Source organism: Panthera onca, chromosome B4, assembly GCF_046562875.1.
Source record: "Panthera onca isolate mPanOnc1 chromosome B4, mPanOnc1 haplotype 2, whole genome shotgun sequence".
Taxonomy (NCBI): Eukaryota; Metazoa; Chordata; class Mammalia; order Carnivora; family Felidae; genus Panthera; species Panthera onca.
This window is the reverse complement of record NC_138345.1, coordinates 44,488,926-44,516,894: the sequence shown is the minus strand read 5'-3', so window position 1 is coordinate 44,516,894 and position 27,969 is coordinate 44,488,926. Positions and strand designations below refer to the sequence as shown.

At 37.8% G+C, this 27,969-nt stretch overlaps 1 protein-coding gene across 1 annotated transcript; it reads left to right on the top strand.

The window, feature by feature from the left end:
• The first annotated feature begins 287 nt into the window (after window positions 1-287).
• LOC132677306 (NKG2-A/NKG2-B type II integral membrane protein-like) lies at window positions 288-27,969 on the top strand. The gene is given in 9 exon segments (XM_078450532.2): window positions 288-398; window positions 6,085-6,162; window positions 9,700-9,793; window positions 11,592-11,786; window positions 12,174-12,251; window positions 12,741-12,794; window positions 13,314-13,465; window positions 27,003-27,106; window positions 27,341-27,969. Coding segments are annotated over 9 exon segments (987 nt in total). The 3' UTR covers window positions 27,462-27,969.

Genomic DNA, 27,969 nt, shown 5'->3' with positions numbered 1-27,969 from the left:
TGTAAAATTCTCACTACAGTGAATAATTCCATTTATATTTCCAAATTAGCTGATCTGTTCTAGCCCTTTAAGGGCCCCAAATGAGGCTTGAACACTCCAGGGTGACAAGGGTATCAGTCAGAATTGAGTCAGGAGACAGAAACAAGGAAGGAAGTTGAGGTAAACAATTATGATCTACTTGTAAAGGAAAGCTTACTAAGAGGAAAGGCTACTAAGTTCAATAAAATTACAAAGAATATCTTAGAATTAAAGGAGGGATCACTGGGAAGCCAGGTGGCTCTCTGAAGATGGGATTTAGATGTCATCGAGGACGAAGTGACCACACACAGCTTCGTGGCAGACATGCTCACTGGATTGTCCTGGGGCAGGGCAGCTCCACACTCCTCAGGCTGAACTTGGTGAGGAAGGATCTCAGGCTGTGACTGGCAGACAGTAAGAACTCCTTGTCAGAGCAGTAGAAGGCAAGACAAGAAGACAGGAAACTGACGGACTGGCTACAAAAAGTTGCTGGAGGACAAATACACAGGACTTCTTGCAAGACTGCAACTGGCAACCAAGCCATGGCGGCCAAAGGAGAGACAACACCATGAAGCCAGGAAGAAGAGCCCTTTCTGCTGCACTGGCTCTCCATTGTCTTTTACTGACAAAAGTCAACTTCATGTGAGATGACAAGAGAGAAAATGGATAGGATCTTGCACCGTTATCTGAGAACAGGGCACTGAGGGTGGATTTGGAGATGAGAGTACTAAATGAACGGCCCCTCGGGGTTAACATGGAACAACCACAGGGTTTCTGTGTAAGAGCCACTCATATCAGCCCCACTTCCTCCAAGAATGGAACTCTAGTGTATTCTCTGAATCTGTCTTAGTGCAGCACTATCAAAGATTAGATTTATTTTGAGGTAGAGATTGGTTTCTAATTGGATAATATCCAGTGTCCTGTGATACCTTTTCTTATATGTTGTTTTCCTCAACTGGGTTCATGTATTTTGAATGACATTTAGTTTTTTTCAATTTTTTATGTACCCACTTCTGTCAGTCTTTACAGCCATGCTAAAAAACACTTTGTTGTCTTTCTCTGTGTGACTTATTTCACTTAGCTTCCAATTTGACACTAAATTTCATATTAAAAAAATAAAAGTAAATAAAAAATAAAAAACCACTTAGATGCAAAACATAAAGTGTTACATAAGAAAACCAAAAATTAAAATCTACAGATATTTGTGGAGGTCAAATGGCTCGTTATTGCCAGAATTCAAGACAAACGTGAGTAATTAGAAAATGATTCACAGATATCCCTACCCTAATTCAATTATAAGAGGGAAAGAAATTAAACTCGGTTATTACTTGCAAAATAAATTCATATTTCATATGCATTTATATCTGTGAAGATAGAGAATATGTATTCTCTCTACATATTCCCTACACTCTTCTAGGAAAATTATGTGAATATTCAAAAGGAATTGAATATAATTGTTTATGGTAGCTGTAAGTAATCGCTAAAGTTGTGTTTCATACAACCCAAGGTTGCAATGACATTGAAAATTCAGCATCTAATTTTCATTCACCTGTTTATGGTTTGGCTCTGTTAGGGTTGATCAAGTCTGGGCATTTACGGACTTGACTCCAGACTACATACAGATGCAGCTCAGGTCCTGGTATATCATCTTGCATAGCAGAGATAGCAACTGGCAGAAATGTGTTTCTCAGTGCCTGGTCTCTGAACTCATAACCTATCACATTCCCACACACGTTATATTGTGAAACAAGTCACGGGGGCAAATTTATCATTTGTTGTCTGTAGACTACATTCTTTTCACAGTGGTCAGAGGGAAGAAATGTAGATTCACTGAAAGCAACCTAATCTACCATTATAGCCATAGGAATTATTTTTAATAATACTTCATGAGATAGATAAGTTTGTAAAGGAAATTGTTTGGAAATAGATTAAAAATTGAGTACTCTCTTAAGTTCCCATTCGTTTTTTTTTTTTTTTTGTCTTCTGTGCCAAATATCCTTGTAAATCAGTTTTATACAGTGACAGACATGATAGTATAGATGTTTTCACCATGGTCTTTGATGAAATAAGTTATAAGCAGAAAATTGTAAAGTGAAAGGACATTGGCATTGAAACCGGTCACTTCATGGAATTTAAGTGCCTACTCCTGGCCCTGGGACTCAGTTACATAACTGCTCTGGCTGTTTTCTCTGCTGGAATATATGATAAAAATAGTATCTTATTCATATTTACTTGAAGAGTATTTGAACAGTACCTCTTGACACAAGTAGTCACTAGATTTCAGTGGTTTTGGCTTAAGAAATTGATGTTTTTGCATCATCACCTGTGACATGATGGTCTTAATTGTAGCAACTTCATAGGGCTGTTCTGAGGAATAAATAATATAATGCCTACGGATACTTAAAATAAAGCCCAAGCACATGACGTTCTTGCTGTCTGGGATCTCTTCATATTTTGCTTTTCCCTATGTCCAATAAAGGCCATTTTCCATAAAACCAAAGCCCTGTAACTGTCTTCTTTCTTTCACCCAGTGAAACAGCCAGGCATCAGAAATGCTATCTGGCAACCATTTTCAGCATATACATCAAAGCAATTTGCATTTTAAAAAGGGGAGAAATTCAATACACGTCATGTGTGGACACTAGAGCAATTTTTTCTGTGTCTGTGTTTCGTGTTTTGAATTCAAGGTGCGATTACTGTGCCTTCCCTTAATACTCAAGAACCCCAGTCTCCTCACAAACTGTGTTATTTGGGCATCTGTATAGGCTGTGTCTTTTGGAATTGAAGAATACACAGGGGATTGTCGAGCTGTGACAAGATAGCCTGTTTGAACTCTAGATTTGGGGATCCTACAGGGTCCAGGGTGAAGAAGGAACTGAAATGCCCTATCCCTTCCAATGTTGGAATATCCCATCTACACATATGCATCTGTTACCATATAGAATGGAGAAAAGTGAGAGATGCCGCTAAATGCATTCTGATGTAGAACACCTTCCACTTTCTTCCCAAGTATATTTTACATTTCTAAATACATACAAAAAACAGTGCGAAAAAATACTATTATTACCTATACCCATAAGAAGGCATGTGTCACCACTGTCCTGTCTCTCTAGTGAGTGGGAGATTATAATTGCTGGTGGGATGCACCTGAGGCGCAACTAATCAGCAATCCCATCACAGAGAAATTGGTATCTTTAGTCCAACAACTCAGGGTAACAAAGCAAAATGAATATGCAATATATTAGAGATCTACAATATTCAAATTGTTGCCTGTGGAGGAGTAACTCAGAGCATATGCATATGCATAATTGGGTTTGTACCATTTTTATTGTGACATCACATGGCATCATGACGAGGAGTATTTCATTGGATTTGTAATCAATTTTAGAGTATATGTTATTTAATATGCCCTGGCTTTAAAAATAGATGCTTAAAATAAATCCATTTTGTGTCATAAAGTCCAAACATAATTCCTTAAAAATTTACTTTGATAAATGAAAGCTGTTTGATTTTTCATAAAATGTAAGATGAGATGCCTTCTGTAAAATGCTAAATTAAGCTTATCTATAAATAATAAAAGACTTTTTATTAAATTGAACAAAACTTGTCCAAGAAAGATATTCAATACTGAAAAACACTCCTGGTTTGTGAATTATGTACCATATCCTAAAGGACATGAGTCAGTAACGATAAATGGTTATTGTGTTAAAAAATAATTAAAATAGCTACATATTATTGAGAACTTGGAACAGTCATTTTGAGTTTAAGTGTTTTATATGCATTATATTTTACCTATTTTAATTCCCATTTTAGATTAGCAACCAGATAGCTAGACAGGAATCAACTGTTTATAGTTTTAATGTTTTATTTTAGTGTTTATTGCTTCCAGTAATTATTTTATTCTATTTTATTTTATTTATTTTTTATAATTATTTTTTAAATTTAAATCCAAATTAGTTAACATATAGTTAATAATGATTTCAGGAATAGCATTGAGGGATTCAACGCTTATATATAGCACAAGTGCTCACCCCAACGAGTGCCCTCCTTCATGCCCATTGCCCATTTAGCCCATCCCCACACCCCACACCCCTCCAAAAACCCTCAATATGTTCTCTATATTTAAGAGTCTCTTACAGTTTGTCTCCCTGTCTGTTTTTAGCTTGTTTTTGTTTCCCTTCCCTCTAAGTTTGTTTGTTTTCTTTCTTAAACTTCACATAGAAGTGAAATCTTAAGACATTTGTCTTTCTGTGACTGACTTATTTCGCTGAGCATAATACACTCTACTTCCGTCTACATTGTTGCAAATGGCAAGGTTTCATTCTTTTTGATCACCGAATAATATGAATATTCTACTGTATATGTATACATATATATGGCACATCTTCATTCATCAGTCGATGGTCATTTGGGCTCTTTCCATACTTTGGCTACTGTGAATTAACATTATAGTACAAGAGCCCCTGTGAATCAGCACTTCTGTATCCTTTGAGTAAATCTCTAGTAGTGCAATTGCTGGGTTGTAGGGTAGTTCTATTTTTTATTTTTTTGAGGAACCTCCATACTGTTTTCCAGAGTGGCTGCACCAGTTTGAATTCCCACCAGCAGCGCAGAAGAGTTCCTCTTTCTCCACATCCTTGCCAACATCTTTTGTTGACTGTGTTGTGAATTTTAACCATTCTGATAGGTGTGAGGTGCTATCTCATTGTGGTTTTCATTAGTATTTCCCTGATGATGTGTGATGAGCATCATTGCACGTATCTGTTAGCCATCTGGATGTCTTCTTCAGAAAGGTGTCTCTTCATGTCTTTTGCCCATTTCTTCACTGGATTATTCGGGTTTTGGGTGTTGAGTTTGAGAAGTTCTTTATAGATATTGGACACTAACCCTTTAAGCAATATGTCCTTTGCAAATATCCTCTCCCATTGTGTCAGTTGCCTTTCAGTTTTTCTGATTGAGTCCTTTGCTGTACACAAGCTTTTTCTCTTGAGGAGGTCCCAGTGGTTCATTTGTGTTTTGTTTCCCTTGCTTCCACAGACATGTCAAGTTAGAAATTGCTGAGGCTCAGATCAAAGAGGATGTTGCCTGTTTTCTCCTCTAGGACTTTGGTTTTCTGTCTCACATTCACATCTTTCATTCATTTTGCGTTTATTTTTGTGTATGCTGTAAGAAAGTGGTCCACGTTCATTCTTATGCATATTTCTGCCCAATTTCCCAACACCATTTGCTAAAGAGACTGTCTTTTTTCCATTGGATAGTCTTTCCTGCTTTGTCAAAGATTAGTTGGCCATATATTTGTAGGTACATTTCTGCATGATCTAGTCTGTTCCATTGATATATATGTCTGTTTTGGTGCCAGTGCCATACTGTCTTGATGATTACAGCTTTGTAATACAGCTTGAAGTCCGGGATTGTGATGCCTCCTGCTTTGGTTTTCTTCTTCAGGATTGCTTTGCCTATTTGGGTCTTTTCTGATTCCATGCAAATTTTAGATTGCTTGTTCTACCTCTGTGAAGACTGCTGATGTTACTTTGCTAGGGGTTGCATCATATTTGGAGATTGCTTTGGCTACTATCAACATTTTAACAATATTTGTTTTTCCAATCCATGAGCATGGAATGTCTTTCCTTTTTGTGTGTGTTTTCTTCAATTTTTTTCATAAGCTTTCTATAGTTTTCCCTATATAGATTTTTCACCTCTTTTGTTAGGCTTATTGCTAGGTATGTTATGGTTTCAGGTGCAATTGTAAATGGGATCGACTCCTTTATTTCTTCTTCTGCTGCTTCATTATTGCTATATGGAAATGCAACTGATTTCTGTACATTGATTTTATATCCTGCCACTTTGCTGAATTCATGGATCAGTTCTAGCAGTTTGTTGGTGGGATTTTTTGGATTTCTCACATAAAGGATCATTTCATCTGAGAAGAGTGAAAGTCTATCTTCCTCTTTGCCTATTTGGGTGATTTTTTCTCCTTTTGCTGTCTATTGCTGAAGCTAGGACTTCCAACACTATAGTGAATGCCAGTGGTGACCGTGGACATCGTTGTCGTGTTCCTGACCGTAGGGGGAAAGGTCTCAGTTTGTCCCCATTGACGACGATATTAGCTGTGGGTCTTTCATGTATGGCCTTTATGATTTTCAGGTATGTCCCTTCTATCCCTATATTTTGAGGGCTTTTATCAAGAATGGGAGCTGCATTTTGTCAAAGGGTTTTTTCTGCATCTATTGGGAGAATCATGCAGTTCTTATCATTTCTTTTCTTAATGTGATGTAAAATATTGATTGACTTGCAGGTATTGAACTAGACCTGCACCCAGGAACCAATCCCAGTTGATCAGGGTGAATAATTCTTTTAATGTATTGTTGGATCCAATTTGCTAGTATTTCGTTGAGAGTTTTTGCATCCATATTCACTAGGGAAATTGGTGGGAATTCTTCATTTTAGAGGGGTCTTTGGTTTTGGCATCAAGGTAATGTTGGCCTTGTGGAATGAGTTTGGAAGTTTCCCTTCCATTTCTATTTTTTGGAACAGATTCAAAAGAATAAGGGTTAACTCCTCTTTAATGTTTTGCAGAATTCCCCAGACAACAGCCAGTCCTGGAATCTTATTTGTTGGGAGATTTTTGATTACTGAATCAATTTCCTTCCTGCTTATGGGTGTGTTCAAATTTTTCCTTTCTTCCTGTTTCAGTTTTAGTAGTTTAAATATTTCTAGGCATTTGCCCATTTTTCTAGATTGTCCGAATTGTTTGCATATAATTGCTTATAATATTCTTTTATTATTGTTTGTATTTCTGTGGTGTTGGTGGTAATATCTCCTCTTCCATTTGTGAATTTATTTGGGTTCTTTCTGTGTTTCTTTTTGACAACTGTGGCTATGGGTTTATCAATTTTGTTAATTCTGTTCTTTTTATTTACTTCAATATCATGGATTTCTGCTCTAATTTTTTATTTCCCCTCTTCCGCTGCCTTTGGACTTTATTTGCTGTTCCTTATCCAGCCTTTTTAGGTGTAACTTTAGGTTGTATATTTAAGACCTTTCTTCTTCCTTCAGGAAGGCCTGGATTGTTATGTACTTCCTTCTTATAACCATTGCGGCATCACAGAAGTTTTGGAATATCATGTTTTCATTTTCATTGTCTTCCATGTACTTTCTAGTTTCCTCTTTAATTTCGTGGATTAAAATTAATCCATATTTTAGTAGGATGTTATTTAATCTCCAAGTATTTATGGTCTTTTCAAAAGTTTTCTTGTGATTAATTTCAAGTTTCATAGAGTTGTGGTCAGAAAATATGCACAGTATGGTCTCAATGTTTTTGTACTTGTTGAGGGTTGATTTGTGACCCAGTATGTGATCTATTCTGGAGAATATTCCATGTACACTCGAGAAGAATGTGCATTCTGCTACTTTAGGATGATGTGTTCTGAATGTATCTGTTAGGTCCATCTGGTCCAGCGTGTCATTCAAAGCCAGTGTTTCCTTATTGATTTTCTACTTACGTGATTTGTTTATCACTGTAAGATGTGGGTGTTGAAGTCCCCTACTCTTGTGATATTATCGCCAATGAAATTTATGTTTGTAATTAATTGATTTATATATTTGGGTGCTCCCACATTGTAGGAATATGCATTTACATATGTTAGATCTTCTTGGTGGATAGACCCCTTAATAATGGTTTAATGCCCTTCAACTCTTGTTACAGTCTTTATTTTTAAATCCAGTTTGTCTGATGTAAGTCAGCTACTCCAGGCTTCTTTTGATGACTATTAGCATGATAGATGGTTCTCCATCCTTTATTTTAATCTGCAGATGACTTTAGGTCTAAAATGAGTCTCTTGTAACAAGCATATGCCTTGTTTTCTTATCCATTCTGATACCCTATGTCTTGTCATTGGAGCATTTAGTCCTTTTCCACTTAGAGTGAGTACTGAAAGATATCAATTTAGTACCATTGTGTTCCTTCTAGAGTTGATGTTGCTGGTGCTGTTCTCTGGTCCTTTCTAGTCTTTGTTGCTTTTGGTCTTTTTTGTTTTGTTTTGTCTTTTCTCCACTGAAAGAGTCCCGCTTAAAATTTCATGCAGGGTTCGTTTACTTGTCATGAATTCTTTTATTTTTTGTGTCTCTGGGAAACTCTTTATCACTCCTTCTATTCTGAATAACAGTCTTGCTGGATAAAGAAGTCTTGACTGCATATTTTTCTGATTCAGCACGTTGAATATATCCTTCCAGGTCTGCAAAGTTTATGTGGATATGTCAGCTGCAAACTTGATGTGTCTTCTCTTATAGGGTAAGGACTTTTTTCTCTTGCTGCTACACAATTCTTTCCTTGTCAATGTATTTGGTGAATTTTACTAAGATATGCCTTGGTGATGGTCAGTTTTTGTAGAATCTAATGGGAGGTCTCTGTCCTTCCTGGATTTTGACATCTGTGTCCTTCCCAGTGTAGGAAGTGTTCTGGTATTTTGCTCAACTAAACTTTCTGCCCTTTTCTCTATTTCTTCATCTTTTGGAACTCCTCTGTTTTGGATGTTATTCTTTTCTACTAAGTCACTGAGCTCTCCAAGTCTTGTATCCTGCTCATTGCCTTTGTTCTCTATTTTTTCTGCTTCATTATCCTCCATAATTTTATCTTCTATGTCACTGATTCACTTCACTGCCTTACGCAGCCTTGCCATCGTGGCATGCATTCATTTTGAATCGCGGTTGTAGCATTTTTACTAACAGCCTGACTAGGTTTTATTTCTATCTCTGCAGAAAGGATTCTCAGATGTCTTCTACACTTTTACAACCCCAGCTAGTATTCACATTATCGTGGTTCTTAATTCTAGTTCAGACATCTTACTTTTGTGTGTGTTGACTAAGTCTGTGACTGTCATATCTTCCTGTTCTCGCTTTGGGGGTTAAGTTCTTTGTTTTGCCATTTTGAAGGAAGAAAAAAATTAAGAAAATAAAAAAGTAAAATTAAAAATTGAAAATAAAACAAAAAATCAAATAAAGGAAGCTAGATCCTAGAAGTGTTTTGATCCGCATGTTGAAAAAAATCTCGGTACAATAGAGAGGAAAAGGAAAGGAAAGCAGAAAAAGTAAGAAAAAAATTTAGAAATTAAAAATATATCTAATAAAGTAGAATAAAATAAAATACAAAAATGATCTAAAATAGGAACTTAAAAAATAAAAAAACAAGTTAAAAATAAAACTATTTATTTTCTGTATCCAATAAAAAGAAAGAAAATTAAGGGGGGGTGGGAATTTAAGATATAACAGAAGCAACGAAAATGAGCAAGTAAGTGAACCAGCAAACAGAATGAAACCCGAATGAAGTGGCATCCAGTTTCCCCTAGAATTGAAATGATGAAGCCTCCTCTATTTCATGCACTAAGCAGGTGGAGTGACTTGTGCTGGTCTTCTGAGGGGTGTGCTTGGAGGGCACAGTTGGGCTGGGCTTGATGTAATGGCTCCATTCTCCACTAGGTGGCAGTGCTTAGGTTACTGGGGTGGATCAGTGTGGCACCCATGTGCATGTGTGGGAGTGGTGGAAATGGCTTCACCCAGTGTCCTAGTCTTTGGCACAGGGACTTGTGCTCTCACTGCCCCAGTAGCAAGCACCCCTCCTTGGCTGTAGACCTCCGCCCACTCTACACCTCTACCCTGTCCATGTCTAAACTGTCCACCTTCCAGGTGAAATCTCTCTCCAGAGTTTTATCGCAGACAGGGTTGTGTTTCAGAACCCCACGTTTCAGAGACCCCTTGCTTCAATCTTCACTGACTCTCGGTGTGTGTGTGTGGGGGGGGTGTTGCTAAACAATGGCCAGGTGCCAGCTTGCTGAGAAAATGTTCATGTGATTGCACAGTGGCAGAGTTTCAGGGATTATGGGAACTCACAACACACAGCTAGCTCCAGGTTTTTGTTGCACTCGGGCATCTTTGTCCCAGTACTAGCAAATGTAGCTGCTCTCATGGTCCGCTGGGACCTGTGCCCTCTGTGAAGCTATATAGCCAATACCAACTGCACTCCAAGCAGGGGAACAGCTTCTCTCTGTAGAGCACATAGACCGTTCAGACAGCACTGCCTGCTCCTGGGGATTTGCCCCACTTCCTCACCAGAGCACCACCAGGCTCTGAGCTCTGAAACGACAGACTCTGCTCTACTGTTTATAGGAACTTGGCAGTATTGACTACCTCTCCTTTCCCCCTGTCAGTGGTTTTGGGGGACAGATTTCTTGTTTAGTCCCCTACGAGTATTTTCACTCTTTCTGTCTCTTTTTTCCAGCTACTTTCAGGGGGGAGTGCTTTTCTTGCAGGATCCCAATGCACCACATTCTCCCCCTTTCTTTCTCTCTGTCTTCCCTCCATGAAATGGCTCCTTACTCTCTTCATCTTTTCTCCCCTCAGTTCACCTCTCTGACCTGCATAACCGCCGACTTCTGTGCCTCAGGTTATGCAGGTTGTTGCTACACTCCTCAGATCAACTTCCTAGGTGTTCTAAATGGTCTGGTGCTTCTCTAGCTGCATTTCAGGGATGAGACAAAATTAGCGTCTCCATGCGATTCCAACACCTTAACTCCTCCCACCCATGAAGTAACTTTTAAAAGGTGATACTTGTCAATTTGAGAGCCAGGAGTAATTACAGAGTTGATGGACTGCAGACCTCATTGACTGAAGTATGAAATTTCATTTATGTGATTCGTTACCTTTCCTCTGGAACTAAAGCTACTCTCACTGCCTTTGAAATCATAGATCTTTCTAGAAATTTGCTCCAAGTGTGTTCTTCCATAAATGATTTACACTTTTATTTATCATTTTATACTTTCATATTTTGCCATGAAATCAATTGCCATTTTCAGATGTTAAATAACTGCTTTTTAAAATTATGGGTTTTGTTGTTGTTGTTGTTTGTTTGTTTTCACCATTGTTCATGCTTTGGATAAGTTTAGTGTGTCACATAATGTTTTGCAACATATAAATTAGTCCTTTTAAAATTCAACAAATCTCAGAATTCCACAATTTTCAAGATAAAATATCACTTGATAGCATTGTATTACCTTTTAGTAAAGAAATCTAAATCCCCAAAGAAGAGTCACTTATTACAGGAAATTCCTATATGTGCTAAAACTAGTATTTCCTAGTCTTACAGCACTCTATTTTTAACCAATAATGGATTTTCAATTGTCACAAAAATTGGTGCAACAGTATTTCTCTAATACAGCCTTTAATTTAATCTGGCTATTCTAATAGTGTTGCAAGGTGTCCCTGGAATCTGACTTTACAGTAATGAGGTCAGTATTATTCTTGAATTCTTTTCTTCTTCACTTATGTATTGTTACACTTTCCCAACCATCACTACAGTGTCAAACATTGTGTCATTGTAAAACCCTGTTATTCTGTCACGAAATACTTATTTAAGCTCTAAAGGAAGTGGAGCGAGATTTTACATTGTTCCACTTCAAATGAGCAGTATCCCTCACCCTGCACCCCACCCGGTGTCACTGTACTAGCAATGCACATGACACACACTCTTGATCAAGACCTTCAGGGCAGTTCCATTCAGCACTGTGCCTGACACTACTCAGCTGCAGAGACGAATAACCCAAGACTAACCTGGGCAGAATTCAGTCAGGTTAAGGAGTCACAAAGAGGGTGAGTGAAACCTGAGAACATTAATACATCCATTTCAATAACTGAGCAGGAAATGGCCCATGCGGAATTCAATCTTCAAGTTGCTTCTCAGGAGCTTCAAGGGATTGACAAGAATTATCTCTGCAAAGGTAAAACATTTAATACAGAGAGGTATATCTGTTTCGGGATGTGAAGTTGGGCTGCAGAGGTATAAGGAAAGAGTAGGAAATGATCTCACATAGTTTTCATTTGTGAGGATCAGAACTGGAAGTTGGAATATGGTAGTGTCCTTGAAGTCTGGGGACTCACTTTGTTCCAGTGTTACAATCCGGAGTGTTACCAACCTGTCATGGAGTAGTATGTTGACTGCCAATGCAGTGGTATATTCTAAGTGAAGATTACAATGGTAGATATGGGTTTGGGGTCCAAGGGTTTACATTTGATTCCCTGCAGGTTGTTGCTTCTCTTGTTTGTAAATTTCCTAATGATTATTTCTATGCATCTTTTGTCAGTGTTTTCATTTCTCTTGTGTCCAGGGAGGTACATTGCTGAGGTTCTGGGAATCATCTGCCTTGTCTTGATGTCCACTGTGGTAAAAATAAACGTTATTCCCTGTAAGTCAGTGTTTGAATGACTAATAGGGAGTGTTTCACGTTAATATCATCAGTTCTTTGAAATATTATATAACATATGGAATTTTATTATCTCATTTTAATGGATGCATGCTCTAAATGTGGAATAGTTATTCTGAATTTATCTAAAGTAGAAATAACACATAATTGTAGGGAATGTTAAACATTTTTCAGAATTTTTATAACTCACAGTCAAGTTATGTGAGAGACTTTATTGATATATACAAATGAATTCTTGAGATTGGTTAAACCAAATACTGTAAGAGATGGTGAAATTTGGTTCATTAAGCTTTTGAATTATTTTCCTCCTCTCATGTTCATTACTTTATTAAATTTTTACTGGTAAAATCAATTTTATTGCAGCGTTTTCTAATTCTATATAATATAGCAAATTTCAAACTAAGAAACTCAAATTATTGCGATCCACTTAATTTAATGTTATGTTTCTTGAAGATTACTTTAGTGTTCAAGCTACTGAAGGACCAGAGCAGAACAAAATGTCCCTGGAAACAAAGATCCAGAAAGGTACAACATCCCTTGCAAAATTCTGTTATTAGTCTACTGTCTATTTTAGCTCTATCTCCAAGTAGGCAAAGATGATAACAGATTCTTTTGGAAAAAGTGAATTAGAAAATCGCTTAATGAAGTTTCAGAAATAATGATTCTAGGAGACTATTACTTCTTAGGCAACAATATGAAGAAATGCTCATTTAAAATCACCGTACCAGTTGTTAACAATTGCCTCACATTTTCTCCTCCTATAACATGATAAAAGATAAATCATTCCATAAAGATGGTTGTGTAAGTGATTCTTAGGACATGCAGAGGTGGACATTTTTGTGGTTGCTTTATATGGGCACATAAATTAGGGGATGAAAGTCTGACTCTTCTCTGAGTGTGTGTGTGTGCTTTGCTTTAATTTTACCAGCTTGTGAGGGTCTATGAATATGTTATGTATACATATGTGTATACATGTACAGTATGTAAATTTTCATTTTGTAATATTCAAAGCTCTTTGGATAATATCTCATAATCTCTCTCCAGCATGTCTCTGTTGTCATTGTCCGAAAGAGTGGGTTACGTATTCCAACAATTGCTATTACATTAGCACTGAGGGAAAATCATGGAACGAGAGTTTGACGTCTTGTGCTTCTAAGAATTCTAACCTGCTCTATTATGATGATGAAGAGGATGAGGTAAGTTTTCAAGATGTTTCCAGATTCTATTAAAAGCTTGTGAGTGAATATTATGTCTGTAGAGTTCATCCGTAGTTACATATGTATTTGTAGTTTATTTTAAAGTCTTTAATACTCCACATGTTGACTCTAAGACACACTATTTATATTCTTATACCTTGAATGTACATTTGATAATTTCCAGTTCTTACTTTTCATAGAAACCTGTGTCTCTAGAAATTCTCTTTTTCCTGAAATAAACTTCACATTGAATTTTACAACACATTGAGGAAACTAGAATCACACAAATACCAATCACATCATGGGACAGAAGTTTGGAGCTTTTATCAGGCCTGCCCATTTTCATTTTATGAAATATTTCTGCTTATTTGGGGACTTATATCAATGGAATCATTCAGTGTGTATTTTTATGTGTGTCTCCTTTCTCTGTCAGATGGTATTTGTAATCCATCTATATTCACACATTTGTCTTAGTTTGTGAAATTTCACTACTCTCTTATATGAATATGACAGTTTAAAAACCATTCTCAGAAATCTAGTTCCTTTTACATTTGTGGATATTATGAATAATTGTGTTATGAAGTCTTTTCTATATCTTCCTCCACATATCATATTTATAATCCTTTATTATATATAACTACATCTTACAGAGCATAGTTATGTAATATAAATGTTATGGTTTTCATAATAAAATAATAACCTAAAAATACAACATAATTATATTTATGTATAATTATAATACACTTCCCTGTAAGCGTTAATCTGAAATTGCACAGTCATTGACATGTTTAAATTTCAATATATTAAATTTTCCTACATTTTTTATTGTATTGTGTAAATATACATTGTACCAACTAGTCTTTTGATCCAAATCTCAGTCGTGTCAGTAATATTAATTAATAAGTTCTGATGGTTATACACAGTACCATTTTTCTGGGTTGTAAATCTTACAGTCTATTCAGTCCATCACAACCCACAGTAGTTTGAGTAAAATGTGGAGACTTACTTGCCTTTATGACCCCTTACCATGTCCCAATTATACTCCAAGTGTTCTATTTCTCTACTTACTTTGAGAATCACATGGAATTTATAATTTTGCTTCTACTGATAATTTTCTTCAAATATCAATTTCGAAAACACAGGAGGTGAAGGAAAGTCCATTAACCTAGTAAGAATTTTATTCTTACTTTTGTTCTCTCTTTCTTCCTCATGAGACAAAATGCCTTCTTTTACCATATATTCCCTTTAGGAGTTCTTTCAGAGTGGGTCTGGTGGTGATACATTTTCTTAGTTTTCCTTTATCAGACAAAGTCTTGATTAGGATGCCTATTGATATTTTTGGTGGATAGTCAATGGTTTTTTATTAGAATCACCCAGTTAGTGTCTAAAACTTTTCTGTCTTTCTAGAATGCCTCTTATCTGTCATTTTGACCAGAGAGAAAAAATATTTTGGAGACTTGGGTGTGTATCTGTTGGTGTCTGTGGTTTGCTAGGCTCTCTGACACCAGTCTGTGTGAGGTAGAGGGAAATTCCGGAGAGCTCACCACCATGTCATTCCTTGGGTCTCCAGGGCTGGGATCTGTCGTCTTTCTCGTTATCTTTCTGACTCTATGTTGTCTTATGAATAATACCCAGGGATTGTAGCTGTATTGGTGGGAGGAATAGGGAAAAGTCTATCCAGTCTATCTTTCCAGAACAGAAAGTCTGGTCTGGGGTGGTTTTCATTTGAATGCTCCTAAGACTAATGGTGTTGAGCATCTTTTCCTGTACTCATTGGCCATGTCTACATGGTGTTTGGTGAAGTATCTATAGAAATATTTTGGTAATATTTTTACTTTGTTTCATTGTATTTTGAGAATTCTTTACATACCCTGGCGGGGAGCCTTTTATTAGATGTATGATTTGTACATGTTTCTTCGCAAGTTTATGACTTTCTTTTCTCTTCAAAGAGCAGACATTATCTTGAAGAACTACACTTCATCAAGTTCTTCTTTTATGGATTGTGTTCTTGGTATTTTGTCTAAAATATCTCTGCCCAACTGTGCGTCATGCACTTTTTACAATACGTCTTGAAAGGTTTTGTTTTCAATTATATGTGATCAATTTTGAGCATTTTAAATATAGTATAAAATATATAATTATTAATAGTATTTAATACTCCATTGTTTCCACAGCCTTTATTGAAAAGACTATACTATTCCAATGAATATGCATTTTTTGGAAATCTGCATTTCGTATTGTTTGGGTACAAATTTTGCACTTTCTCATGTGTTTAATTAATGTCCTTATGTTTTTTTTTTTATGTTAGTTTCATAATTTAAATACCTTCCCGGGGGTGACTGGGTGGCTCAGTCATTAGGGCGTCCGACATTGGCTCAGGTCATGATCTCGCGGTTCATGGGTTTGAGCCCCGCGTCAGGCTCTGTGCTGACTGTTAGAGCCTGGAGGTTGCATCGGATTCTCTGTCTCCCTCTCTCTGCTCCTCCCCCACTAACTCTCTCTCTCTCTCTCTCTCTGTCTGTCTGTCACACTCACACACAAATAAATAAAGCTTAATTTTTTTAAAAAAAGACCTTCCTTTTTATTTTAAATGTTTATGTATTTATTTTGAGACAGTGAGAATGCAAATGAGTGGGAGGGGCACGGGCTCAGCACAGAGCCTGACCCGGGGCTCCATCTCAGGAACAATCCGATCATGACCTAGGCATGACCTAGGCAGGAGCACAACTGACTGATCTACCCAGTTATCTTATCTGTTCAGGATCTTCCTGGATGTTTCCTATTCATTTGTATCTTTCTAAAGTTTTTTAAAAATGTTTACATTTATTTATTTATTTTGTGTGAGAGGGAAGTGGACAGGAGAGGGACAGAGAGAGGGAAAGGAAGAGAGAGAAAATTCCAAGCAGGTTCCCGCTGTCAACACAGAGCCCGATGCAGGGCTGCAACTCACAAATTGAGATCATGACCTGAGCCAAAATCAAGAGTTGGATGCTCAACCAATGGAGCCACCCAGGTGCCCCTTTCTAAAGGCTTTTTAAAAATGAGAATAAATATTAGTTTTTTCAGGTGCCTTCTTCATCAGAGGAATCACATTTCAATATATTTGCATTTCTTCATAATATTCTCCTCTGATAGTTTTTATTGTGGTATAATGTACATACAGATGGATCACAGCTGTACATGCCAATAGACGGGCTGAGTTTTCAGTGTGACCATTGCATGGAATGAGAAAATGAATATTACCAGCATTGCAAAATGCCACTAACAAGTTCTTTTCTGCATTTTAAAGACGGTTTATATACATGGAATCATACGGTATGCATACTGAATTTTTGGCATTTTCAGGTGAAGGTAAACTTGTGTGATTCATCCCTATAGCTGCACCAGTTGTAAATTGTCCACATGTCTTTGTTGTTCTGTTGCCGGATTCTACTACAATGTATTCACCGATTCTATTGCTGACGTTCTTGGATATTTGGGTATTGATCCATTTGGGGCTTCTTTGATTTATTCTACTATACATCTTTTACAGTCAGGTTTTAGCTAAACGTATGTGTATCATTTCTTCCTTCTATAACCTTAAGTGGCCCTTCTCTTCTTGCTTCTTGAGAGGGAAGCAACTTAGACCATGCATTTATAATGTTCTTCCTTTGTAGTGTAATTGACGAAGGTCAAAATTGTCTCTACCCGACTTTAGTTTCATCCTAAAAGTTATGATGTATTCTCAGTTTATTATCAACCAGTACAAGGTAATTTCTGTCATCCGGCACAAGATATTTTCAAAGATTTCATCTTTGAAAGGTAAATTTTTCAGAAGTCTATCACTTTCCACGTGTTGGAAATTTCCTGGATTTCTTTCCATTGTTTCTTCTCATTGATTTCTTTGTCTTCAGAGAAAATACTTTGAATATTTCCATCCTCAAAATTTGTGACCCCTATCGATGACCTGGAACTCTTCCTATGTACGTCAGTTACGTCAAGCTAGTTCCTAGTATTTTGACAGTCTTCCTTAGTCTTCCTGATTTTGTGAATAGCTGGTCTTACTTACTGAAGGAAAAGGTTTCAGTCTTCAAGTAAACTCATTGAGTTGTCTATTTATCCTTCTAATTCTGTCATTTCTATTCCATGTGTTTAAGGATTCTGTTGTTAGGTGAATAATGTATGTTTATAATTGTTTTATCTTCCTCATATTGACAGCCTTAACATTTTGAAATGTTTCTTCTAATTTCTACTAATATTTCTTGTTTTAACCTTACTTTGTCATTAGAATATTGGCTTTGTTATTGGCCATTTCTGATCACTCCTTGTAGGGTCTATTTTTTGGTATCCTTTTATTTTCTCCCAATTTTGCCTTTGAATCTACCATGTGTCCAACAGGGAGCATATAGATGGATGCTACTCTTTTATTCAGGACACTTTCTATTTTCTAATTGGAATATTTATTGAATTCACATGAATGCAATTACTGGGATAGTTGGATTTAAGTATACCATTCGCTATTTACTCTATATTTATGTCTTGTGTTCTTTTTCCATTTTACCTGATATCGTTTGTATTAAACATATATTAGTGTTCCATTTTAATTCCTCTATTGATGTCTTAGCTATATTCTTAAGCTTTTTCCTTAGTAGGAGTGGTAGGTATTACAAATCTTTTGCTTGTTTTTATGGAGATGAAATTGACGTCTAACCTTGTATCCATTTAAGGTCTACAATGTGTTCCTTTGATAAGTTTATGTATTGCCATATGACTACTGTGGCCATGTTAGGTAACACCTTTGTCATGTCACATGTTTATCATTCTTTGTGTGTGTTGAGGACAGCTAAGAATTAGTCTCAGCAACTTCAAAGTTTATAAAACAGTAATGTTGTCTGTAATCACTACATTGTATATTAGACCTCCAACAATTGTTATCTGCTAGTTATAATTTTGTATTCTTTAAGAAACTTTTTTAATGTTTATTTTTTGAGAAAGAGAGACAGGCAGACAGACATGAGCGCCTGAGGGTCAGAGAGAGAGACACACACACACAGAATGTGAAGAAAGCTCCAAGGTCTGAGCGGTCAGCACAGAACCCGACATGAGACTCAAACTCAGAAACCGTGAGATCATGACCTGAGCCAAAGTTGGGTGCTTAATTGACTAAGCCACCCAGGAGCCCCGTTAATTTGTATTCTTAAATATCTTCTGAAACCTCCCAACCCACAACTCCTGATAAACACATTCTACTCTTTGTTTTTACCAGTTCAGTTTTTTAGATTTCATATGTAAGGCAATACAATATTGGTCTCTCTCTGAGTTTTGTCACTCAACATAATGCCTTCAAGGCCCTTCCATTTGCCCACAAATGGCAAGATTTTCTTCTGTTACCTGCTTAAATAATATTTCAGTGTTTGTGTGTGTATGTGTGTGTATATGGGTATGTACGTGTATATATATCACACTTTCTTTAATTATATGTCAGTTGGCAGATACTTAGGTTCCTTTCATTTCTCGGCTATTGGGAATAATGTTGCAACGAGCATGGGTGTGCAGATAAACCTTTGAGGAACTGATCAGTGCCTTTATTTATTTTGAAAAATGTTAATGTTTATTTATTTTTGAGTGGAGGGGGAGGGTCAGAGAGACAGGGAGACACAGTATCCAAAGCACATTCCAGGCTTGGAGCTTCAGCACAGAGCCCAATAGGGGACTTGAACCCACAAACAAGATTATGACCAAAGCCAAAGTCGAACACTCAACCTGAGGAGCCGCCCAGGTGCCCCACTGATCAGTTCCTTTAAATACGTATGTAAAAGTGACATTACTGAAAAACTGCCATACTATTTTCCTTTGTGGCAGCACCAGTTTACATTTCCCCCAAAGGATTTCATTTTCTTCACATCCTCACCACATTAATTCTCTCTTATCTTTTGGAAAGAGCCTCTTACAGGTGTGAGGTGATATGTCATTGTGCTTTTGATTTGTACTACCCTGATCAGTGATTTGGAGCACCTTTCATGTACCTATTGGCCATTTGCATGTCTTCAGAAAAATGTATACTGAGGCCCTTGGCCCATTTTTATATTAGATTTCTTTCTTTGCTTTTATTTCATTGTTTGTGTTCTTTATATACATGTGATATTAGCCCCTTATCTGATATTGGATTCCAGATATTTTCTTCTCTTCTGTCCATGATCTCTCAATTATTTGATTCTTTCCTTTGCTGGGCAGAAGGTCTTTCATTTAAAGCAGTCCTGTTTTTTTTTATTTTAGTTTTTGTTGCCTGTGATTTTGAGGGCTTATCCCTGAGTTCATTACCTAACCATTACCTAAGTCAAGGATCTTTTCCCTTTTGTCTCTCCCAGTGATTTTATATTTTTTATATTTTTTATGTGACCAATTTTTGCCTCTTAGTTTCAGCTTAATGAATTCTCTTTAACATTTGCATAGGGCAGGTCTAATTTCTTCTGACACCTGACTTTAACCACCACAGGCTTCATCCTGCTGCTTTCCCCTGACTGCAATATGGGGCGAGTGTCGATACATTGACACACCGCCCTCTAGGATGCTGGGAAAGTCTTTATCTTTTCTTCATTTCTAAATGACAGATTTGCTGAGTAACGTATTCTTGGTTGACTGTTTCTTTCCCTTTGACCACTTTCAAAATGTCATCCCGCTTTCTTCTGTCATTCTATGGGAAGAAGATCTTGTGAGATGTTCCTTTTTGGTGTCTGGTATGGCATGCTGACCTCAGAGCCCTCAAAGCACTTTTGAAGCTGTTGCCCAAGACCAGGACACACGGAACTACCATAGCAACTGGGTCTTGGTACATAAGTTCACTTGTTGTGGCTGTGGCACTAGGGAGGTGACATGTGTAGATATTCCATGGCAACTATACCTGGGTCTCAGGGGCTCACTGTTGTAACTCTGACTGGCACAGGAATATAGCAGTTACACAGGCCCTGGATGACAAGGTACAGTGGTGGCTTGGAGCCAGTGGTCAGCGTGTGGTAGCAACATATAGTGGGGAGGGTGAGTCAAAGGTTCAAGTCTGTCCCAAGTGGCAGTCACTAGAGAGCAGCAGAATGATCCATCGTGGTTTGTTAAAGCCATGTATCAGGACCCAGGGATCTGGACACAGACCTCTAGCCACATGGCCTCGAATGACAGCTTAAGTGGTCATGTGGAAACTGAAAGTGTCTTGGGATGCAGCAGTATAGTAGCAGCAATGAAGCATCAGAGCCCTACAGTGGGACCGAAGAGATGGGGCTCAAGGCAGTGGTGACTTGGCCTACCATTGATGGGTCAGAGCCTTGAGCCATCATAGGCGGAGAAAAGTCTTCGGGTGTTAGCTATGGCAGTTCAGAGTCAAGGCCTGGGAGGTTTGGGGGTTCCGAATAGCAGGAGCATCCTTTACAATGAAGACACAGGGTCATAAAATGGAACATGGTGAGTGGGGCTCAGGGCAGCAACATATGCACCACTAGTTGCACCTAAGGCACATATTAAGACGTTGGGGTCAGGAAACAGCCCCAGTAGTGTGAGACAAAGCCCCAACTAGGACAGGAGTGGGCAAAAATCAGAGGCAGCTCTAGTCTCCTACAGATGAGGAGCTATGGCAACCAATCCCTAAGAGAAGAGTCCCTCAAGGCAACCGTCACTGTTGCAACAGCTCCAGCCTCTGAGAATAGGTGTAGAGGGGGCTCTGGGCTGGTGCATGAAGTGGGATCAGCATTGGTGAGGCACCTCTGCTGCAAAAGCTGAACGCATGCACATAGTTGAAGCTTGCTGGGTTCTCCTGCTCCCCTCTTCTCCATGAGGTGACTTCCCCTGAGGGGATTCCTCCAGGAGCCAAGTGGCTCTCAGCTGGAGGGTTGGGTGAGGCAGGCCAAATGCTTCCTTTACTTTCCACGGGACCATCCTGGATTTTTGATCAGCACCTGATTTTTGCGACTTCTTTGTTGTCTAGAGCTTTCCCTGAGCCGTGTTTAGCTTGAAGTTGTTGGTTTATTGTTCCAATTGATTTTTTGAGCAGATGAGCATTATGGCCTCCTCGGTCTCCTTCTTGCTGATGGCCCTCTTTATACGTGTATCATTAACTGATTGTCATCTACGTCACATAAATCCTGACTAATTTCCAATAAAATATATTAAATTAGCACTAACATAGCTCCGTTCCCACCACGTGTTACGGGTATGCTTCAACTTTCCAGAAAGTTTCATGACTTCACTTTGCTTTTGTGAAAGAACTACATTAGTACCAGTTTTTGCTGAAGAGGAGAAATCTGAAGGGGACTTTTGTTTTTAGGAGAAAAGGTGAAAAGTGGAAATTGTGCTCAGTACTGGTTTTACTCTTAGTGTCAGCTCACACCCCAAGCAGCAAGATTCGTCCTGTCAAGTTCATTTCTCAGAAACTATATACTCTGGATATCAGTATCAAGCAGAAGTTTGAACTGTATTTTTGAGTGTCTGTGCTTCATCTCAATTTATTTTGTGCATCCACTCACAAGGTGTGTTTTGAGGTGTCAGAAAAGCCTAAGGAGGGTATCTTTTGTGATTTGGGTTTTTGGGCGCTGGTTATTTTTTGCATCAGGGAAAGCTCAACAATCTTCCCATGTGAATTAACGATACTTGCTTTTTCAATTTATACCACCTGGGCTTAGGAAAGTTTTCATAAGGAACAATCTACTTTCAGAGAGAACGAGAAACATGTACTTCTACCAGTGCTGTCCAGAAGAAAGCTAGTCCTGGTTTCTGAACACAAATGGTGCACATCTTTACCTTCTCTGCTTTCATGATTTCATATTGGGTCCCTGAAATGAAGCATTTGTGGAGACTGTACCACAAAAAGGAACAAATGCTAAAAACTATAAGGTTTATGCTATAGATCCCACCATACAGTGACTGCTATAATTATGGCCTCAAATATCTTATCTTTTAAAGCTACTCAGAAAGGAAAATACACACAGAGATTGTAAATTTTACCGACATATTTATCATTCCTGCTGATCTCTATTCTTTCTTGTGGATATGCATTACCATCTAGCATCATTTACTTGCAGCTTGAAAGACATTGTTGAAAAGCAGGTGTCCTAAGTAGAAACCCTGTTTGGTTTTGTGTTTGATGTGGGGTCTTTATGCATCTTCTTCTGTGAAAGTCTGTTTTGCTGAATTTATAATTCTTGTTTGACAGGTGGTGTTTTTTGTTTTTCATGTGTATGTGCAGGCATGGGTTTGCTTCGTTGTTTTTTTTTCAGTATTTTTCTGGTGAAAACTCCTCTTTTAATCACATTCCTATTTTCCTAAATATAATGAGTTGTTTTTCCCTTGCTTTTTGTCAAGATCACTTCTTTCTGTTTGTTTGCCTTTCATTTTATTTTTCAGCTGTTGCAAAATAAAACCCCACATAATGTAAAATCTACCGCATTACCCATGTTCAAGAAATCGACTACTTTCTTAGAGCGGTTTTAGGTTCATAGCAAAACTCAGACATAGCACAGATATATGCTGTATTCCCCTACTATCTATGTGTCAGTGCACAAGCAGTTCATGGACTCTCTCATTTCCAAAAGCCCTCAGTGGGGTGGTTCTAGGTTTACTCTTGATGCTGTGCATTTTAGGAGTTTGGAGAAGTATAGAATGACACGTATCAACCATTATGGAGTTATACAGAAGCGTTTCACTTCCTTCAAAATCCTCTGTGCTCCCCCTATCCATCCTTCCTTCCCCCTAAACCTTGTCAACCACTGATCTATTTACTGTGTGTATAATTTTGCTTTTTCAAAATTGTCATATAGTGGGAATCTTACACTATCTCGCATCTTACACTTGCCTTTAACTAGATGATGCACCTTACCAATTTAAGCACACAGGTTAGGAGTGCTATCACATTGTTGCCCAAAAGGTATCTAGAACTTTCTGCTTGTAAAACTGGAACTCAACTCACTGAACAATAATTCCTGTTTTCCTCTTTCCCCTCAACCCTGAGCAATCACTATTCTACTTGCTCTATCACTTTAACTACTTTGGATACTTCATATAAGTGGAATCATACAGTTTTATTTTTACTTTGTATGTATGACTGGCTTATTTCACTTAGCATAATGTCCTGGAGTTTCATCCATATTGTAGTAGGTCGTAGGATTTCCTTCCTTTTTCTGGCTGAATAATATTACAGTGTTGTGTGTATACTACGCTTTCTTTCTCCATTCATCCATCAGTGGACATTTGGGCTGCTTCTATCACATGGCTGTTATGAATAATGCTGCACTGAGCATGGGTGTGCACCTATCATCGAGATCTTGCTTTCAATTCTTTTAGTTTCCTCCATGTGGGATTGCTGATCCATGTGGTAATTGCATTTTTAATTTCTTAAAGAAGCTCCATACACTTCTTCATAACGGTTGACCGATTTACATTCCCAACAACAGTGTGTGAGTCTCCTCCTTTTCAACCTCCACACTGAAACATTTTTTAAAAATATGTATTTATTTATTTATTTTGAGAGAGGGAGAGAGAGAGAGAGAGAGGAGAGCAAGCACGGGAGGTGTGGATGGAGGGAGGGAGGGAGAGAGCAACTGAAGCCAGCTTTGCGCCATCAACATAGAGCCCAATGTGGGGCTCAAATCCAAAAACTGTGAGACAATGACATGAGCCAAAACCAAGAGTCAGATGGTAACCAGCTGAGCCACCCAGTCGTCCCGACACATTTTTTTTTTTATAGCATCCATCCTAATGAGTATGAGGAGACAACTCATGGTGATTTGATTTGCATTTCTTTGATCATTAGCGATATTGAGCATCTTTGCATATGATTTTTCACCATTTGTATGTTTCCTTGGAAATATGCCTGTTTAATTTCTTTTCCCAATTTTCTTTGTGTTTCGGTGTTTGTTGTTGTCGTTAGTGACTTGTAGATTCCTTATATATTTTAGATATGATTCCCTTGTTTGATATATGATTTGCAAGTGTTTTTTCCACTCTGTCTTTTCATTGTTGATCATTCCCTTTAATGCACAGTAATGTTTTAGGTTGATATCGCCCATTTGTCTACAATGGACTTTTCCTTTGTGCTCTGTGGTTTTGGTGCCATAGCCAAGAAATCGTTGCCAAATACAATGTTGCTTATATTCCCCCATTTTTTCTCTGAGGAACTTTATAGGTTTACAACTTATATTTATGTCTTTAGTCCATTTTGCGTTAATTTTAGTGTGTGGTGTAAATATAAACATCCAGCTTCATTCTTCTGCATGTGGGTAGTCAGTTTCCAAACACCCTTTTTGAATGATGCTGTCTTTCGCTACTGAATGGTCCTGGTACCTTATTCAAAACTGATTAGACTGATCATACATGGTTTGTGTCTGGATATTTTTAAGGGATTGTTTCCATGGGGGGTTTAGGGTCTGTCTCTTTCTGTTCCTTCATCTTGCTGCTTGTATCCCGTTCCAGTCGGAACTAGTGTGCAGGGCAGAGGTATGGATTCTGTGGTAGATAATGTGGCGTAAGGCTGATGGAGGTGGAAGACGTGTCACCCATCCCTGATTTTCACACTGACTTAAGTGACTTCACAATCCACTCTCTTCCCTCAAGTGTATTTCTTTGTCTGTATTTGCCAGTGTTCTTTGGTCATTTCATTATGATGTCATGAGACATGGATTCGTACATGTTCATTCTGTTGGCAGTTTGCTAAGTTTCTGGTGTCTATAAATATTTTAAATGATATTAGTAAGGTGTTCATTCGTTGCACTTTATGATTGTTGTCCTGTTTTTTTCTGCCTCTGCTGTTCTCATATACTACTTAGACCTATGCTGGCTTTCATGATACTGTTTTGAAAGTCTCTGAATTGTGCAAATTCTTCTCTTTTTTCTGTCTCATCCAAAGATATAAATAAATTTTGTTACTCCTCCAATTTCATCAGTTCTTTTCTATTGCATCCCAGATCTTCTGTAGAGGAAATTTAGTGAATTTTCCATTTCAGGTATGTATTTGTTCACTCAGATTCTCTGTGGTTTCTTCATATAGTTTTATTTCTCTATTGATCTTTCCTACTTGCTATATTTCTGCCATCACATGTTCATGTAATTATTTCAACTAAGTTTTCTGTGTAGTTTACATATATTCATAAATATGACTTTTAAATGCTTTTTTTGTAGTATGTACAATACATATGACTTTTAAATACTTTTTTTTGTAATATGTACAACAACTTATCCCAGTAGAAGTTTCTATTGACCTATGCTTTCCCTTTGTTGGAAGACATTTTGCAATTTCTCATCATATTTTTAACTTTTAGATAGACACTTTTTAAAATATCATTTAAGAAACATGCATTATTTAATTTTTCCTAGATTTATTATTTTTAATTTTTTTCTTATGTTTTATTTATTTTTGAGACAGAGTGTGTGTGTGTGTGTGTGTGTGTGTGTGAGCAGGGGAAGGACAGAGAGAGAGGGAGACACAGAATCTGAAACAGGCTCCAGGCTCTCAGCTGTCAGCACAGAGCCCCACGCGGGGCTTAAACTCACCACCTGGGAGATCATGACCCGAGCCGAAGCTGGACGCTTCACCGACGAGCCACCCAAGCACCCCTAGATTTACTAGTTTTTTGTGTGCAAAAACTTTATGGCAGAATCTTCTCCACTAAAGTCTCCTGCTGATAGTTTTGTTCAATTTTTCCCAATTCTTATTGCTTACTTTATGACCATGTGACTTTGTAGCTTTGATGTTAATTACTAGGTTGTTTTTTAGAAATGATGTGTTCAAACACTGCAGGTCAGTAGGCTTCCACCTTCCACAATGTGAGGTCTGCACCCGTGTGTCTGAGTGTGGGAGGGGACTGTTCATAACTTTACTATCAATTCTCTGACCTCCTGTGCTCTTACGTTCTCCTGGGTTCCTCTTAGTCTCCTCTCCATCTGCGCATATTTTCTCCATCAGCTAAGAGTGTTAGAGAGCCAATGTCAACTCTTCGTTATATTCTCACATCCAGTGTCTTTCCATTATATTTATGGGGCTCACAGTGCTTGACACAAACACCGCAAGCTCTGACCAGGACAAGAATGGGTTTTCTTCATCATTACCGAGCAAAATCAGCACTTGGAGCTGAAACATCAATGGGTACCTGTCCCCGTCCCCAGTGCTGATCAGGTCTCCCAGCACCATTGCTCTTTGCAGCTTCTCCCAGTTGTAACAGCTGAAGTCTTCTTATCACTGAGCCAGGGGTGGGCAGGTGGGGAGGCACGGGAGCATCCTAAGCGAGAAGGTGACAAATGTGCTTCTGACTTGAATCTCCAGGATTTTTTCCAACGTACATATTTCATAGGTTATTAACCTGTGATCCATTTTCTAAACTCTGAAATTGTTTTCACGGTCAGTTTGTCCTCTTCACTTAATCCTACTAAGATAATTTTATACTTTAGTGTCCAGTGCATAACATTATATTATAATGTGAAAGCTTCTATAAAGGAAGAAAAGATGAACTTTTATTTGTTTTTACAGAATTAATTGAGTATAAGAGCTTGTATTTGACTTCTAATGAAATTTATTTTCTCATAGTTTTTGTCGAAATTACACTCTTATACTATATGGATTAGAGGCTCCCAGAGAAGCCATCATAGTTCATCTGTGCAGCCAAAAGCCTTAACATTTTCTTCCAAAGTGTAAGTTTCTTGACAACTTTGTATTTTATGCCTTACAAGGATTAATCTTTGAAAGAAACAGAGCAATATGTGTAGAATAAGATAAACAGAGTTGTTGATGTTTTTCCATAGAAGAATAGTATGGGAAATATTCGGATTGAGATATAGAACTATTAGTCAAGTTAATGGTTTATTAAACAAAATACCCCGGTATATATTGTCAAGATTAATGAGGTATACTTCTTTCTATTTCAGGTTGTCAGTATCTTCAGAGAGTGACAAGAAATGTCCATATTTCTCTTTTTATTTTAAAACATTTGGTTTTGCACGCTGCTTTGGAATAAGACTGTATGTTTGTAAGCACCAGGCATTTTAGTTGCTTCATTTTGGCATAATGCTATTTCATCATTTATAAAGAATACATCTCTCATTACTTCAAAAACCATCCAATCATTTTCTCTGCATATTTTTAAGAGATGGTTTTTAGTGTAATTTTAGGTTCACAACAAGATTAAGAGGAAGGTACAGAGATTTCCTATATTGTCCCTGTCTGCACACATCCATGGACTCTCCCATTATCACTATCACTCACTAGAAGGTTTCATTTCTTATCAAGGATGAGTCTTCATTGGGGCGCCTGGGTGGCACAGTCGGTTAAGCGTCCAACTTCGTCTCAGGTCATGATCTCACGGTTTGTGGGTTTGAGCCCTGCGTTAGGTTCTGTGCTGACAGCTCGGAACCTGGAGCCTGCTGCAGATTCTGTGTCTCCCTCTCTCTGCCCCCTCCCCCAATCAGGCTCTGTCTCTGTCTTTATCTCTCCAAAATAAATAAACATAAAAAAATTTTAAAGAATGAATCCACATCAATGCATATATATCACCCAA